This window comes from Chiloscyllium plagiosum, chromosome 39 (assembly GCF_004010195.1).
Source record: "Chiloscyllium plagiosum isolate BGI_BamShark_2017 chromosome 39, ASM401019v2, whole genome shotgun sequence".
Taxonomy (NCBI): Eukaryota; Metazoa; Chordata; class Chondrichthyes; order Orectolobiformes; family Hemiscylliidae; genus Chiloscyllium; species Chiloscyllium plagiosum.
This window is the reverse complement of record NC_057748.1, coordinates 17,822,567-17,838,636: the sequence shown is the minus strand read 5'-3', so window position 1 is coordinate 17,838,636 and position 16,070 is coordinate 17,822,567. Positions and strand designations below refer to the sequence as shown.

Sequence of the window (16,070 nt, the reverse complement as noted above, 5' to 3'; positions counted from 1 at the left end):
CAGTTCCCCCAGCTGGCAAAGTGGGATCTGAACCTATGCCCACAGTGGATTAATCTGAATCTCTGGGTTCCTTGTCCAGTGACATTACCACTATGTCCAAGTGATGATTATAGGGCATCTCTGAAGGTATGTTAAAATGGATTTTGAATTACTGAAGTCAAACTGGTGGGCCTACAGTTAGGTCGCTCTATTTTGTCATTCTTTCAAGCAACTAGAGCCATATGTCCATCCTCTCAGGCTGACTTGAATCAGCTCTTAAATATCAAGGCACAGAGTCATATTCTGTAACATTTCTTGTGCGGATCTTTTTGTCATTGCCAGAAGTTAAAGGTTATGGACCCAAGATTTTTTATCTGCTTCTATTTTCTCCTACGGACACCCTCTGGGCAACAATTCCACTGATACTGATCATACTACGGAATTGTTATAAATTCTGAGCAAAGATATAAGAGCTGGAGTCGGCCATTCAGCTTGTTCTGCCACTCAGTTAGGTAGCGGGCTGAAAAAAAAGTACAAGATCTTTTCATGTTTTTATGCCTAATCAGTAACTTGGCTCATTTTCCTCCTTTGGCTCCATTTATCTATTAATGACCTTGCTCAAATCAGTTTGCTTGGCACAAGCTAGGGTTTGAACTTGAGACCATGCAGGTCTGCATGACCCTGTGTAACTCACTGACCCATCAAGGGGTGCATTCAGATTGTGTGGCTTCCAAAATGTCAGAAACCTTAATAGAGAATCTCTTGCAAGCATTAAGCATATCCTGTTACCTATTTAGGATGAAAATGTCGTGAAATTGACACAAGAACTGGCACAGAAGCTGGGGCTGAGGATCCGTAAAGCATATATCAGAGCTCAGGTGAGTGTTATCGACCTGCTGTGTTTTTTTCATTTGCTCGTGCAAAATGGGCATCGCTGGCTTGGCCATCATTTATTGCCCATCCTTTAGTTGCCTCTGAGAAAGTGATGAGCTGCCTGCTTGAATCGCTGTCATCCCTGTGATGCAGGTAAACGCACAAACTATTGAAGGGAAGGGAGTTTGGAAGGGAGTTCCAACATTTTGACCAGTGACAGTGAAGGACTGATGGCGTAGGTAGGTTAGGTGTGTAGCTTGGAGGGGAATGTGTAGGAGGTGATGTTTGCTGGCATGCGACGCTGCCCTTCTAGATGGTGGAGTTTGGAATGTGCTGTCAAAGGAGCTTTGGTGAGTTCCATTTTCCAGCCTAATATTTATTTCTCCACTGGGATTCGAAGGAGTGGTGTTAGCGGGTCTTCTGATAGTAATTCCTAAGGGGTTTGAGAGGGTAGGTGCTGAAAGACTGTTATTACTGATTGGGAAACTATTACTGGTGATATCCCAAGAAATGGGAAATTCCTTTCTGCCCCATCTCGACAGTCGAGCCTTGGCCAGGAAGTCCCACTGACCCTGCTAATTCAGTGTGGCCTCTATCACTTGCTTAAGCTACTCTCTGGCCCCGCAAGATACTGGACCAATTCTTACTTGAAGAAATGCCGCAAATTGTTGTTCAGCTTGTCTACATCCTGTTCCACAAGTCCATTTAGGAAGAGCCATTTCTTGATGCCTAACTTAAATTTGGCCTGCAGAAAATTAAAGTTGTAGCCTCTTTTCAGCCACCCAAGTTCAAGTTTGTTCATTTAATGATCCAAGGATAGATTGGATCAGCTGGGATTATTTTTGAAATGGGGAGGCTGACAGAATATCTTAGTTGAATGTGTAAAGCTATGACAGACAGAGTGGATAGGAAGGACCTTTTCCGTTTGCAGATAGACCAGTAAACTAGTGACACAAATTTAAGATAACCAGTAGATAAATTAGATTGGGGTTGAGGGGGGTTTTAGTTTTTGGACACTACAGTTGAAGAGCTGGAAATTGGCGTTTGGTTGGATAACTGAAAACAAAATACTGCAGATGGTTGGGTATCTGAAATAAAAAAAATTGTGGAAGAGACTCAGCAGGTTTGGCAGCATCAGTGGAGAGAGATACAGGTTACGTTGCAAGTTCAGTCACCCTTCTTTGGAACTGAAGGGGATCATTCTTTTTTCAGCCTGACTAGAAAGCCTAGCCATTGATGTTGGAACAGACAGAGAGCAGGTTACAGAGGAGGCCAGTGTCAGAAGGCTGGATGGTATAAGAATGGACATCAGATGGAGAAGATTTTACTAAACATTTGATAAATCACTTGCTAAGTCCCAACTAAAGTATTGTATTTCATTCAAGGCAACCATACTTAGGAAAAATGTCAATAGGGAATTTGTTAGAATGGCACTTGGGTTGTGAGAATTCAGTTATGTGGTGAGATTGGAGAAGCTGGAGTATTCTCCTTGGAGCAAAGAAGGGGACATTTAATAGAAGTGTTTAAAATCATGAAGTCCTGTCACAAGTACAGTGGGCCAAATGGCCACCTTCTGTACTGTATGATCATTCTTTATTTAAATTGCCTTGTGAGCTTTTCCAGTTGTAACCAATACAATATCTTCAATAAAAGAGTATGACCATATGACGTACATCATTGGTAAATTGTGTTACTGGTGCATCCGATTCCATTAGTTGTTTTCCACATCTTGGCTATTCTGGAGCAGACTTACAATGAAGGATGGAAGATTATGTGAGACAGCTATTCAATGGAAAAAGTTGCTGTGGACTGCAGCAGTTCAAGAAGGCAGCTCACCACTACCTTCTGAAGGGCAACTAAGGATGGGCATTAAATGCTGGCCGACCAATATCACCTGCATCCCCACAAATGAATTAAAAAATGGCTGTGGAGAAGCCAAGCCTCTGTTGGAGCCATCCTGCATTAAACTGTACTAAGTTCCATAAATATTCTCTTTTTTCAGCAAGACATGGATACAGTGGGTCTGATAGAGATTGGCCATTCAGTGAACAGTAGTCAGGTAAGTTGGCTGCTTTTTATGATTTTAGGCCAATGAAGGGTTTTTCTAGAGAAGTTTCTGTTGAAGCAATTAATAAGTGACAAGATTATCAATGTTTTTTACCGTAACTTCTGAATTGAATTGATAAACAACTGATTAAAGTCACTCTCAGAAGAATGTTATCATTCTCATAGAATTTTCCATCGTACAGAAAAGATCAAATCCACACTCTGAAAATTCTTCTGTGATGGTTTTGGCTCTTCCACTCCTCAGCATGAGCTCAAAAATCTAGCATGACGTTCCAGTGCAAAACTGAGCGAACACTGCACTGTTAAAATTGTCACCTTTCAGATGAAATGTTAAACCAAGACGCCATGTGTCGCCTTGGGCAAACATGAAAAGATCCCAGAATGTTATTTGAAGAAGATTGGGGCTGTGCTCTCCTGTTCTGTGGCAATTATTTATCCCTCAATCACCCTCGCTTAAAAAAAAAATCAGATGATCTGATATTACGTTGTGCTGTTGTGGGACCTTACTGTGTGCCAAGGGTGCCTGGCCTATGGCTCATAGACCTCATACAGTCAGCCAGAGCATGTTATATGGTCAATGTCTACTTTACTGATCGGTGAATTTATGACAACATGAAATTGTCCAAAATATATTGATGTGAGCCATGAAAGGTTATGTTTTGGCCTGTATGGCCAGTCAGTGAAAAAAGATTGGGTGCTATTACTGTATGCAAATTTGCTGCGCCATTTCCTTCATTACAGTAATGATAATTTCAATTTACAAACTTCTCTGTTCCATCATTTCGATCAAACCGTGCTGGGATTGAAATCCGCTTTGCAGAATTTTGATCATTCACTTAATCTATGAATATATTTGTGCAATTTTAAGCTTCCACCTGCACTACAAGTAAATGCTGCCTGTCTTTGTGTCAGTGGGAAACTCGAATACATGGTTAAAAAGCACACAACACCAGGTTATAGTCCAATAGGTTTATTTGGAGGCACTAGTTTTCGAAGCGCTGCTTCTTCATCAGGTGTCCTTATTAGACAACCACCTGATGAAAAAGCAGTGATTCGAAAGCTAGTGCCTCCAAATAAACCTATTGGACTATAACCTGGTGTGTGCTTTTTAACTTTATCCACACCAGTCCAACACCAGCACTTCCAAATCTTGCATACATGGCTCTTCACCCACCATTTAAATGAATTGTTGAGGTTTCAATTATAATTCCACTGTGGACTCCACTGGTCACCTCCTGAGTACATGGTCATTATCCCTACACTGTCTTGTTGTTCAGTCAATTTGTTAAGTAGGTCAATAGATTGCCTTCAGGTTCACAAGATTAAATAAAATCCTCTTACAAGTTCACACAAATAACATCTAAGGAGATTCCCTTCTCCACTACCTTAGTTCCCTCAACCAAAACATTCAACTAGTTTAATCGAGCATAATCTTTACTCAAGTTAGACTAACTAGTCTGTAACTCCCTGTTTCTTTTTCCCTCGTGCCTTTATTAAATAGCTGAGTGCCATGTGTAAATTTCCAATTTTAAAGTCTTTCCTGATCTCCATTCTGTTATCATCAGAAACATTGGGCTTTACAATGCAAGTACAGTTTCTGTTCTTTGTATTCTCCAACAGGTCTCCATAAATGGTACAAGTGGCATTGATGATATAGAATCAGGTGAGTTTCTTTTATGCTTCTTGCAGTAAGAGTGTGATTCAACATTAAACTACAACGGATCCATCTGGTGTTCCCTTTGCATTGTGCAGCTATAAAGCTTTCAAGTAAAATGGGTTTTATTAGAGTTATGATTTATGAAGAGACTGGAGACTGATGAAATTCTTATGAAAACTAATTTTCCAATGACCTGACTGAAATAACCAAGGGACAAAATTTCACATTTTAAGATTTGTATTGCAACAAACAAACTAAAATCAACATACGTCAAACATTCCATGACAAGCAACTAGTATATTGACTTAAAGAAAATATATTTTCAGATCAACTGTCTAAAGCAATCAAAATTGGTTTCACAGCAAGTGGGGAGGTGGTCGAATAGTGGTAATCTGATTGGGCAAATTATCCAGAATCCCAGGCTAATGTTTTTAGAACATGGGTTCAAATCTGTGCATGGGGAGATGGTGAAATTTGAATTCAATAAAATCTGAAATTAAAAATGTCAGCATAGTTGCGATGTAAGCCACTGTTGATTGAAATAAAAGCTTATCTGGGGAATGCCCAGCCAGCAACACTTATGTATATGTTCACAATAGTCAAATGAGGTTCATTGTGGTGGAAGGGAAGGGAATGTGACTGGGAAGCAAAGGTTGGGGGTGGAGGGGGTAGCATCGGTGTGGTCGTATTAAAAATGTCAGCATAGTTGCGATGTAAGCCACTGTTGATTGAAAAAAAAGCTTATCTGGAGAATGCCCAGCCAGCAACACTTATGTATATGTGCACAATAGTCAAATGAGGTTCATTGTGGTGGAAGGGAAGGGAATGTGACTGGGAAGCAAAGGTTGGGGGTGGAGGGGGTAGCATCGGTGTGGTCGTGATATTACACAGCGTGAAGACCAAAGGCAGTGACCCCAGCCCCCAAACCCCTTCCCCCCACCCCCATTCCTCTCCTTGGCTATATTCACTATCCCTCCTCTCTGTTGACAACCACAACCAGTTTAAAAACCTAACCTGAACCTGTTTTAAATGCACCAGCAAATGCAGCCTAAAAGAAAACTACATTTCACTATGCACCTGACAAATTTGTAGCATTACAGGAATACGTCCAAAGTGGCCTCCAGCTTTCCAGCAGGCTCATTTCTCCCTGCCAAGCTAAATAGAAACTTCCACTGTCCTTCAGAAATTGTTTTGCCTAAATACTCCAGATCTGATTTTCACCAACAAGGCTTCATGTCCTTTAATCAAACAGAACTTTAGGAAATTTCTGTCCTCTTCCTTTCATCTGGTAACTAAGTCTCAGAAGCATTCTGATTGTTTGTTAATACCAGAGCAATAATTCTCTGTGTTTCACAGCAACATCAGGATTGCTTCTCTGTGTCACAAAACGTAGGTTTGAAAAATGCCACTTGATATTTCATTCAATTTGTGTTTGCATTTGCGTCTGGAAATCCTGTTTTGTTTGAAATGCTGAAGTCCCAGCTCAGTCGCTTCCATGAACAGGTTCCAGAGTAGGAATTTCCTGCGGAGCTCAATGCAATAAGTACTCAATTTTCCATCTCAAAGCAAAAGGTTGGAGTTTAAAGTCGAAGCTTCTTCTCATAAGTTTCATGAAGTTGAATGCCTGAGGAACATTGCTATGCTAGCTTAGAAATCACTTCATCCCCTTGCCTCCTTTGTTCTGATATTTGGTGGCAAATCCTGAAAAATTGCTCTGATATCTCTCCCTTTAATTAGTACCATTGGGAATTTTTTTTTCCCTTTGTGGGAGAATCTAAGACCAGGGGGTGTAATCTCAGTAGTAAGGGGTCATCTATTTAAGACCGAGGTTAGGAGGATAATAAATCTAGAATTGTTTTACTAAAAAATGTTTATCTTTGGGTTGCTAAGACAGATTTTTAATCAAGGGTCAAATTTGTTTAAATTTGTGCTACCACTCACTTAGATCATGGCAGATCTGTACCTTAACTGTCTATCTGCCTTGGTCCTATATTCCTATAAAAGTCTTGCGTAACAAAAATTTATTAATCCCTGTTTTGAAATTTATTATTCTACCTCAGCGACAGCATTTTTTTTGGAGGAAAGAGTTTGAGATTTCCACTATCCTAATGTTTCCCAGTGTCACCCCTTAATGTCTTGCTTTTAAGGTTCTGCATGTTTATTATGAATATTGAATATTATTTAAGGCTGAGATTCCTGATTGGAATGGTTAAAGAGACGAGGCAAAAGAAGAGCTGAGGCCACAATCAGATCAACCATGATCTTATCAAATAGTGGAGCAGTCTCGAGGGGCTGAATGGTCTACCTCTGCTCCTAATTCTTATAGCGTCCTACAGTAAGGAGCCAGGCCCTTCAGCCCAAACCGGTCCATGCCAACCAAAATGTCCATTCATGCTAACCTCATTTCTTGCACTTGGCCCATATCCTTCCAAACCTTTTCCATCCATGTATTTTAAATGTTATTAATGTACCCGCCTCAACCACTTTCGCTCTTTGTATGCAAGCTCTCGATGGAGTTCTGAGGAGGTACTGCATTGTTGGAGGTGCTGCCTTTCAGTAAGGATATTAAACTGACATCCCAAATGGCCCCTCAGGTGGATTTAAAATATCACAATATTATTTAAAGAGGGCAAGGGAGTTCTACCAGTGGCCTGGCCATCATTCATCTCTCAGTCTTCAGCTCTTTAAAACACAAAGGATCTAGTATTGATTTTGCTACCTGTGAGAAGTTGTAGACTGTAAATTGCCTGCAACCTTTCTCACCATTACTTTTCCAAAGTACTGTATTGGCCGTAAAGTGTTTATAACATCCTGAGGTCAATCAGATGAATCTGTAGTATAAATGTCTTTCTATTATTTTAAAGAACGTTTTCTTTAATCGACTAACAACTAGTGATTTAATAGTTACATGTAATGATTATATTCGTAACGTTATTTTGTGTCATTTTGCTTCCACAATGCAGGTTCACCTTTGGAGCTTCCACATCTCCCTGTTCCAGCCACTATTCCTGCGCCTGTCAGTGAAGTTTCAGTCCCCATTACGTCAGTTCCTGTTAGCATCCAGCAATCACAGACCCATCCTGCTCTGCTGAAACCCCCTGTTGGTGATGGGGTCTCTCTCTCAGTGCCCGAAACAACAGAGGAATTTCCAGATGAGGAGATCATTGGAGAAGAACTGGACACGTTGTTGGATTCTATTGGGGAGACAAGTGATTTTCCCATGGTAAGAGGCATTAAAAATGATATTTCCAGCTGTTGGTTTCATCCTCCTCATACCCCTGGGGCACTAATCATCCATGGTGCCTCAGGGTGACATCAGGGATGACAGGCCACTTCAGTTCCTATTATGTGATATTTGCTGGATAGTATATAAGTAGAGACACTAAAAACGAATAAGGTTTGGCTCAGCTTTGTTGACCTTCCCTATATGATTTTACACCGAGCATTTCCTTCACTATTTATGACGTCCACTTCAGATAGTACTGAGATGCTGTAGATGTAGCAAAAACTCCCTGGGTTCAGGAAGCAAAGGGATATTAAAATACAATCACTCCAAATTTGAACAGTTTAGATGCCACCTAGTGAGACTACAGTGTTCTAAATTTGTGATGGTCCATGTATTACACACTAGCCTTGTGTAGCTAATTGCATTTCAGTTTATTAACCAAAATTAATGATAGACCAATGTCTGACTTGTATTACCAGTACACTTCCCCATGCTAAATGTGTGGCGACTTTATTCTTTTGTCTATTTGTCGATTAAATCTAAAGCAGGCTGTTGATAAAATCTAAAGCAGGCTGTGGTAAGTTTTTAATTCAGAGTTGCAGAATTATGGATAATAATTGTTCAATGGATACATACAGGGCGACCCCCATATCCGTGGAATCGTTATCCGCGATTTCACTTACCCACGGTTTACCACAGCTGAAACATATAAAAGAGAACATTCTGGAACCAGGGACCAGGAGGCTACCAGGAAGGTGCGTTTCCCATTTAAATGAATGGTTTCGCTCCTATCTGCGGTAGGTCCTGGAACGTATCCCCTGCTGGTACGGGTGGGGGTTCTGCTGTATACATGAAATACTTGCTAATTCTATTTGTGTGAGGTGTTTCCAGCCTAACTTTACTAAAATTGTGTCACTGTAATTTCGCTTGCACTGACTCATGGTTTTGAATAGAATGACACAGATCAGAATGCCTGGGTGTTCTTGTGAAATATGGGAAATATTAAAAATGCTCAGGATCTCTGAGAGAAGGCTGTCACCTTTAGTTGAGGAAAGCCTTTTCTGTAGAATTGGTGGATATTAAATGATTGTATTTTGTCCTTTTGAGCAGGTATTGTTAGTTTTGTCACCTGGAAAAACGTGACAGCTAACTTTTCGAAAGGGAAAAGCTAAGGTACAACATAGGAAGTTCTGTAGAAGGATCACAGAGCAGAATGTTCATTTCACTTGTTCGTAATACACACCATGTAGAATATTTGTCCACCCCCATCCATCCAAACCCAAACCAAATATCTGCTGATAAATGTGATTCGATAGTTGAGCAGCACTTTGAGTAATTGCGAATGTGCTAATAGCTATATGAATAGCTCAATTCTCCCATAATTTGGAGGGAAGTGTTTGTGAGTCCCATCTCCAGCAACCTCAAGATTCTATTTGTGATGGAGCTGTAATACCGCGAAGGAAATATTGGCATTTATATGATTAGCAGGTGATTTTAGGACTGTGGGGATATTAAAAAGTGGTGCCTGCTGGTGGTCTGTGTTTAGAACATTACTCTTCTCACTATTTAAGTAATTAGTAATGAGGAATAGGGATTACAACATCCAAATTTCCTGATGTCATATAAATAGGAAATATAGTTAACTGTCAAAAGGGGGGACTGGCTCCGAGCAACAGTGCATTGTCATAGAGTCATACAGCACTAAAACAGAGTAGGTAAAAACAAGGACTGCAGATGCTGGAAACCAGAGTCTAGATTAGAGTGGTGCTGGAAAAGCACAGCAGGTCAGGCAGCATCCGAGGAGCAGGAAAATCGACTAACCCAGCACTAAAAAAGACCCTTCGATCCAACCAGTCCATGCCAAACATAGTCCCAAACTAAACTAGTCCCACCTGCTTTACTATGAGTGTATGGAATCCAATATGGGTGAATGAACTAGTGATCCAGTAATAAGCACCTTTTTTCATTGATCACAGAAATTCTATAAAACAAGGTAGGCTTGTGAGAACTGAAGGTTCTGGAAACTGTTACACAATGCCTGCCTGCTGGCTATGGGCCAAGTGCTGGAAAATGGGATTAGAATAGTTAGGTGGTTGATTTTCAGTGATGCAGACTAGGTGGGCCAAAGAGCCTTTTTCTGTGCTTCTATGACTCTGTAGCAGGCAGTGTTTGCAGAGGAGGACAGTGTGCTGGAGGTTTAGGACCCATTGATGGTTAGAGTTTTGGCGGGGGGTGGGTGGAGGCAGGTGAGATTTTCCATTGTGGTTTGCCACAAAATTAATTTCTTTGAATTGCAGTGACTCGTTATTGAGGTTAAACTTCTCATGCTGATTGTGGTTAATTTTTGCTTTTGTTGACAGAAGGAAAGCAACCAACTTTGTTTTTCTCCCATGGCCTGAATTTATTTGCTATGGAATTGAAGCCACTTAAAATCTTTGTGCTTAATAAGAGAGATGCCAGTTTGTCAGTCTTTTGCTTTATTTCACAGACCTCTGTGGCTGGAACTATTCCAACAAACCTACCCAATGACATGCCACGGTTACTGCCCATCTTTCGCACCGGTAGCCCAGTCCTCCCATCTGCCGTGAAGGGGAACATGGGCCAAAAGGTTTCACTCCCATCGGCCTATCCCATGCTTTCTGTCCAGAAGATGGACTCCCTTGACAGCATTGTTCCGAACACAATTGTAAATAGTTTGGATTCCTTGGACTTACTCCCTGCGACGGAATCTCGGCCTGGTAAGGGTTTACTAATCTTTAATCCCTTTGTGTAATCCACTAGCCTACATGATTGGTGTGGACGAAAAGTTACACCTATCTATGTAACTCTTGATTTATGATATTCGCGATTTTAAACATTCCACCTGAAGGAACATTGCTATGGAAGGAGAATAACACAGATTCACCAGAATGTTACGAGAGCTTCATATGTTAAATTATGCGGAGCAGTTGGGTTGAGTTGGTTTGTACTCCCTGGAAAATAGAGTCAAGGGGTGTTTTCGGGACATAGGAACAGGAATAGGCCATTCAGCCCCTCATTTCTGTTCCATCATTCAATGTGATCATGGCTGATCTGTAGCCTAATTCCATATACCTACCTTTGGCCCAAATCCTTTAATTACCTTACCTTAACAAAAAAAAAATTAAAATGATTGATCCAGCATCCATTGCTATTTGTGGAAGAGAATTCCAAACATCTCCCACCCTTTGTGTGTAGAAGTGCATCCTAATATCACTCCCAAGTGATCTAATTCTCAGACTATGACCCTAGTTCGAGAATTCCCAAACATTGGAAATAGTTTATCTTTCTCTACCCTGTCTTTCCCTGTTAAAATCTTGAAGCCTTTGGTCAAGTCACCCCGTAACTTCTAAATTCTGGAGGAATCAAGCCTAATTTGTGTAATTGCTCTTCATTAACCCCTGTAAATCCAGGTATTATTTTTGTAAACCTGTATTGTAATCCTTCAGTGCCAATATAACCTTCCTAAGGTATGGTGCCCAGATAAGCTCTCAGTACTCCAAGTGGGATCTAACCAGGGTTTTGCATAAATGCTGCATAGTTTCTACATCCTTATACTTAAATAGCGAGATGTCTAGATAGAAATTTTCCCGTTGGGCAGACGCAGCATGGGTTCATGAAAGGCAGGTCATGCTTAACTAATCTGCTGGAATTCTGCAAAGTCAGTACAAGCACGGTGGACAATTGGGACTCAGTAGATGTGGTGTATCTAGATTTCCCAAAGGCATTTGACAAGGTACCGCACAAAAGGCTGCTTCTAAGGTAAAGATGCATGGCATTACGTGTAATGTATTAGCATGGATAGAGGATTGGTTAACTCACATGAAGCAAAGAGTGGGGATAAAGGAGTGCTTTTCTGGTTGGCGATCAGTGAGTAGTGGTGTGCCTCAGGGATCAGTGTTGGGACTGCAATTATTCACAATTTGCAGAGATGGTTTGGAGTTAATCCAGCATCTACTGCTATTTGTGGAAGAGAGTTCACCCTTTGTGTGTAGAAGTGCATCCTAACATCACTCCTGAATGATCTAATTCTCAGACTACGCCCCCTACTTCTTGAATCCCCAACTAATGGAAATAGTTTATCTTTCTCTACACATGTCAAAGTTTGCAGATGATACTAAGATGAGTGGAAGAGCAAAATGGGCAGAGGACTAAAACCTTGCAGAAGGACATAGAGTAGGCAAAGGTGTGGAAGATGGAGTGCAATGTTAATAAATGTGAAGTCATCCAAGTTGGTAGGAATAACAGTAAAAAGGACTATTATTTGAATGGTAAAAAATTGTAACATGCTGCTATAACAGAGGGACCTGGGTGTCCTTTTGCATGAATCACAGAGGTTGGTCTGCAGGTGCAACAAGTAATTGAGAAGGCAAATGGAACTTTAACTAAAGGGATCGAGTTTAAAAGTAGGGAGATTGTCGTGCAGCTGTATAGGGGGCTGGTGAGGCCATACCTGGAGTGCTGCCTCCTGACTTGAGAAAGGATGTACTGGCACTGAAGGGGATGCAGAGGAGGTTCCCTAGGTTGATTCTGGATTTGAAGGGGTTGGCTTATGAGGAGAGACTGGAATTATATTCATTGGAATTTAGAAGAATGACAGGGGATCTTATAGAAACATATAAAATTATGGACAGAATAGATAAGATAGACTGAGAAGGATGTTTCTGCTGGCGGGTGAAAGAAGGTATGACCCCAAAATTCAGAGGAGCAGATTTCAGACCAAATTGAAAAGGAACATCTTCACCCAGATGGTTGTGAATCTGTTGAAGTCCATATCCGGTGAAGTAGTTGAGGCTTCCTCATTGAAGGTTTTTAAAGCTAAGATTTTTTGAGAGGACAGGTAAGTGGAGCTGAGGCCATGAAAAGATCAGCCATGGTCTTACTGAATGGCGGGCGGGCTCGAAGGGCCAGATGGCCTACTCCTGCTGCTAGTTCTTTTGCTATTATAGTTCAGTCCTTTAGATAGAAAGGGCAGCATTCCATTAGCCGCCTTGATTTTTTTTTGCTCCTGATTGTAAAATTTTAAAGGTCTACTCACCTGAACCCCCAAGTTTCTTTGGACATCCACTACGAGTGGAAGGTTTTATGATTTTTAAAGAGTTGATAGAATAAGGCAAGGTAGACTGAGAGAGGCAAAAGAGCTTTCGCTACTGGTGGGGACTTCTACAGGACATGATCTGCATCCAAACCAGGCTATTCAGAAGGAAAGTTAGGTGCACCTCTTCACACTAAAACGTGGTGAAACGTGCAGAATTTTGTCCCTTAAGGCGGACTAGGTGCTGGTCAATGAATCGTTCTAAACCAAGGTTGATCGATATTTTTCTAGCCAAGCCAAATGGATGGAACTGAATCCAAGTGAGCCATGATTTTAATTAATCATAAATTCACAAGAACTAGAAATGGGAGTAAGCCATTCAGCCCATCAAGCCTGCCTGCCATTCAATAAGATCATGCTGGTCTGATTGTGTCCTAGCACCATGTTCCTCTCTACCCACAAGAATCCCTTGAAAATGAAAACTCTGCCTAACTCAGCCTTGAATATAATCAATGACCTAGCCTCCATTGCTCACTGAGAAAGGGAATTTCAGAGCTGAGGTATCCCATTAGTGAATAAATTCTTTCTCATCCTCTTCTGAAATGTGAAACCCCTTATCATTTAACTACGTCCTTACCACATGAGAAGGAACATGCTCTTGAGTATTTATTCTGTCACATCCCCTCAGAATCTTATCTTTCAATAAGATCACTTCAGATTCTTCTAAAATCCAAAGACTATTGGCCTGACTTGCTCACCCTTCCTCTAAGAAAACCACTTCATCTCAGGAATCAACCTTGTGACCCTCTCAACTGCTTCCAAGTATATCCTGACTTAAGTTAAAGTGAGCAAATCTGTATACGTTGTTCCAGGTGTGTCTTACCAATGCAACTGTCAGAACTGACTCAGGGCTGAATAGTTCATCATTGGAATTACGAGCAACTTTACATGAGAACAAGCTGAGAACCTTGAGGGTTTTCACCAATGTTATAGCTGTTATTTTGTGTAGAGCTGGTTGCAGCTAGTGCCAAGGTTTTACACACTCATAGTCACAGACTGACACACACACACACACACACACACACACACACACACATACACATGCAGACACAGGCGTCAGCACTCTGTACTTGCCTCTTTCACTGGTATGGAGATTACTAAATCGCCTTATAAGGAATTGCTTGCCTGCCAATACTCTACTGGTGCACAGTTATCCGTGATGTGGATATATCAGTCAGACTTCAGTGGATAATACTGCCTCCATCACAGCTAGGAGGCAAAATAATCAAGTTCACTGAAGACTGAACAGGCTTGATTCTTGCCTTTTGAAAAGACGGGTGACCTGATGAAACAATCTTTACCCAAATTGTGAAGCACCCTCCCAGAAGGCACAGCTAAGCTGAATAGCATCCAGATACTTAACACAAAGTTAGATTAAAAGCACAAAGGCAAGGGGAAGAGAGAAGGATAGGTAGGCAGAGGGCAGGGAGAAGTCTCCTAGGGCCAAAGTGGCCAGAGGCTTAGCCACTGAGGTTGGAATAGATGTTGAATGGAATACAGAGGAGACCAGAGACAGAAGGTTAGATGGCATAAGACAGGAAATTGATAGATAAGAAGATGATACTAAATGTTGCATTAATCAATTGGATTCCAGCTAAAGAATTGTACTCAATTCTAGGATGCCATACCTTTAGGAAGAATGTCAACAGAGAACATACTAGAATGGTACCAGGGCTCTGGGACTTCAGTGATGTGGAGAGATTGCAGGATTGTTCTCATTGGTCAGAGAAGTTTTAAGTGGAGAATGAATAGAGGATATTAAACCCATCGCTGGTTCAGTGGGTCATTGGCCTCCTTCTGTGTTGCATCGTAACTATCACAGATCTGGTGGACCAAGTGGCCTGTTTAAACTGAAATATTTGTGTGATTGTTATTTGACGGGAGGAAGAGGGAAGAAGTCCGATCACTTTTCTAGTTTTAAAAAGACACTGGAATAATAACAAAAGTATAAAAGATTATTTTTGTTATGCTTCTTTAGCTTCAAGACCAATGACACCAAACAGCAATCAAAGCACCTCAAGCAGCTTTGCATTGGTGAGTGTAAAATGTTCAGGTGCACCTTTCTTTGCAACCAGGTTGATGCTTGGCAGAAAATGGCATACTCATGGTGAATTAATCTCCCCATGCTTTGCATGTCATGTGGCTGCTGTCACCTTGTCTCCTTCCTCTGAAGGGCAGGGATCCAGGCGTACTCTGACCTTGGCCCAAGTATTCGTTTGCCACGTCTGAGCGTTGAATGGAGAAGGCTGGTATTTACAGCCAAGATCACACCTCACCCATGCTTTGCTGGAAAAGGCACTGATGTGCAAAATAGCAATGCTGAGTCCTGAATCGATAATCCTGCGATGTGTAAAATTGAATGAACAGCATTGTGTTGGTGAGAGGTTTGTTAATTCTCCATAAGACCATTGGAGCAGAAATTAGGCCATTTGGCCCATCGAGTCTGCTCCGCCATTTGATCATGGCTGATGGGTTTTTCAACCCCATTTTTCCACTTTCTCCCTGTAACCTCTGAGCTCCTTGGCAGTCAAGAACTTATCTATCTCTGTCTTAAGTATACTCAATGAGCTGGCCTCCACAGCCCTCTGGTGCTCTGTGGATGATGGAGATCTGCTGGATATTTCCAACATTTTCCCCATTTTTATTTCAGACCTCCAGCATCTGCAGTTTTCCTTGTGTTTTGTTTGTGTAGGGGTGTTTGGTTTATCTATCTAAAATTTGGATGTTGTCAAATCATTTAGAGTGATTGTGTCTTCAGTTCCTAAACAGTTATGTTCATTCACAATGCTGACCCCTGCAGAACTCCGTTAGTTACTGGCTGCCATCCTGAAAAAAAGCCCTCTGTCCTCACCCTGTACCTTTTGCCAGTCAGGCACTCTTCTATCGATGACAATACGTTGTCCCTAATACTATGGACTCTTATCTACTTTAGCAGTCTCCCATATGGCACCTTTTCAAAGGGTTTTTGGAAAACCAAATAGATCATGTCCACTGACCCTGCTTTGTCTAACTTGCTCGTTATCTCCTTAGAGAATTCTAATGGATTTGTCAAGCATGATCTCCCTTTGATGAAGCCGTGTTGATTCAGCCCTGTTCTATCATGCACTTCTATGTGCTCTGAAATCTCAACTTTAATAAAGAACTCTAAAATCTTA

At 41.2% G+C, this 16,070-nt stretch overlaps 1 protein-coding gene across 2 annotated transcripts in view; it reads left to right on the top strand.

Annotated features, from left to right (window-relative positions):
* zc3h7bb (zinc finger CCCH-type containing 7Bb) overlaps positions 1-16,070 on the top strand; it is an 81,154-nt gene that overhangs the window by 17,726 nt on the left and 47,358 nt on the right. For both annotated transcript variants that reach the window (XM_043679891.1, XM_043679892.1), the window contains exons 6-11: positions 777-857; positions 2,855-2,911; positions 4,540-4,582; positions 7,540-7,799; positions 10,291-10,540; positions 14,894-14,949. In XM_043679891.1, coding sequence (XP_043535826.1) covers positions 777-857; positions 2,855-2,911; positions 4,540-4,582; positions 7,540-7,799; positions 10,291-10,540; positions 14,894-14,949 — 747 coding nt within the window. The remainder of the gene's footprint in view (positions 1-776; positions 858-2,854; positions 2,912-4,539; positions 4,583-7,539; positions 7,800-10,290; positions 10,541-14,893; positions 14,950-16,070) is intronic.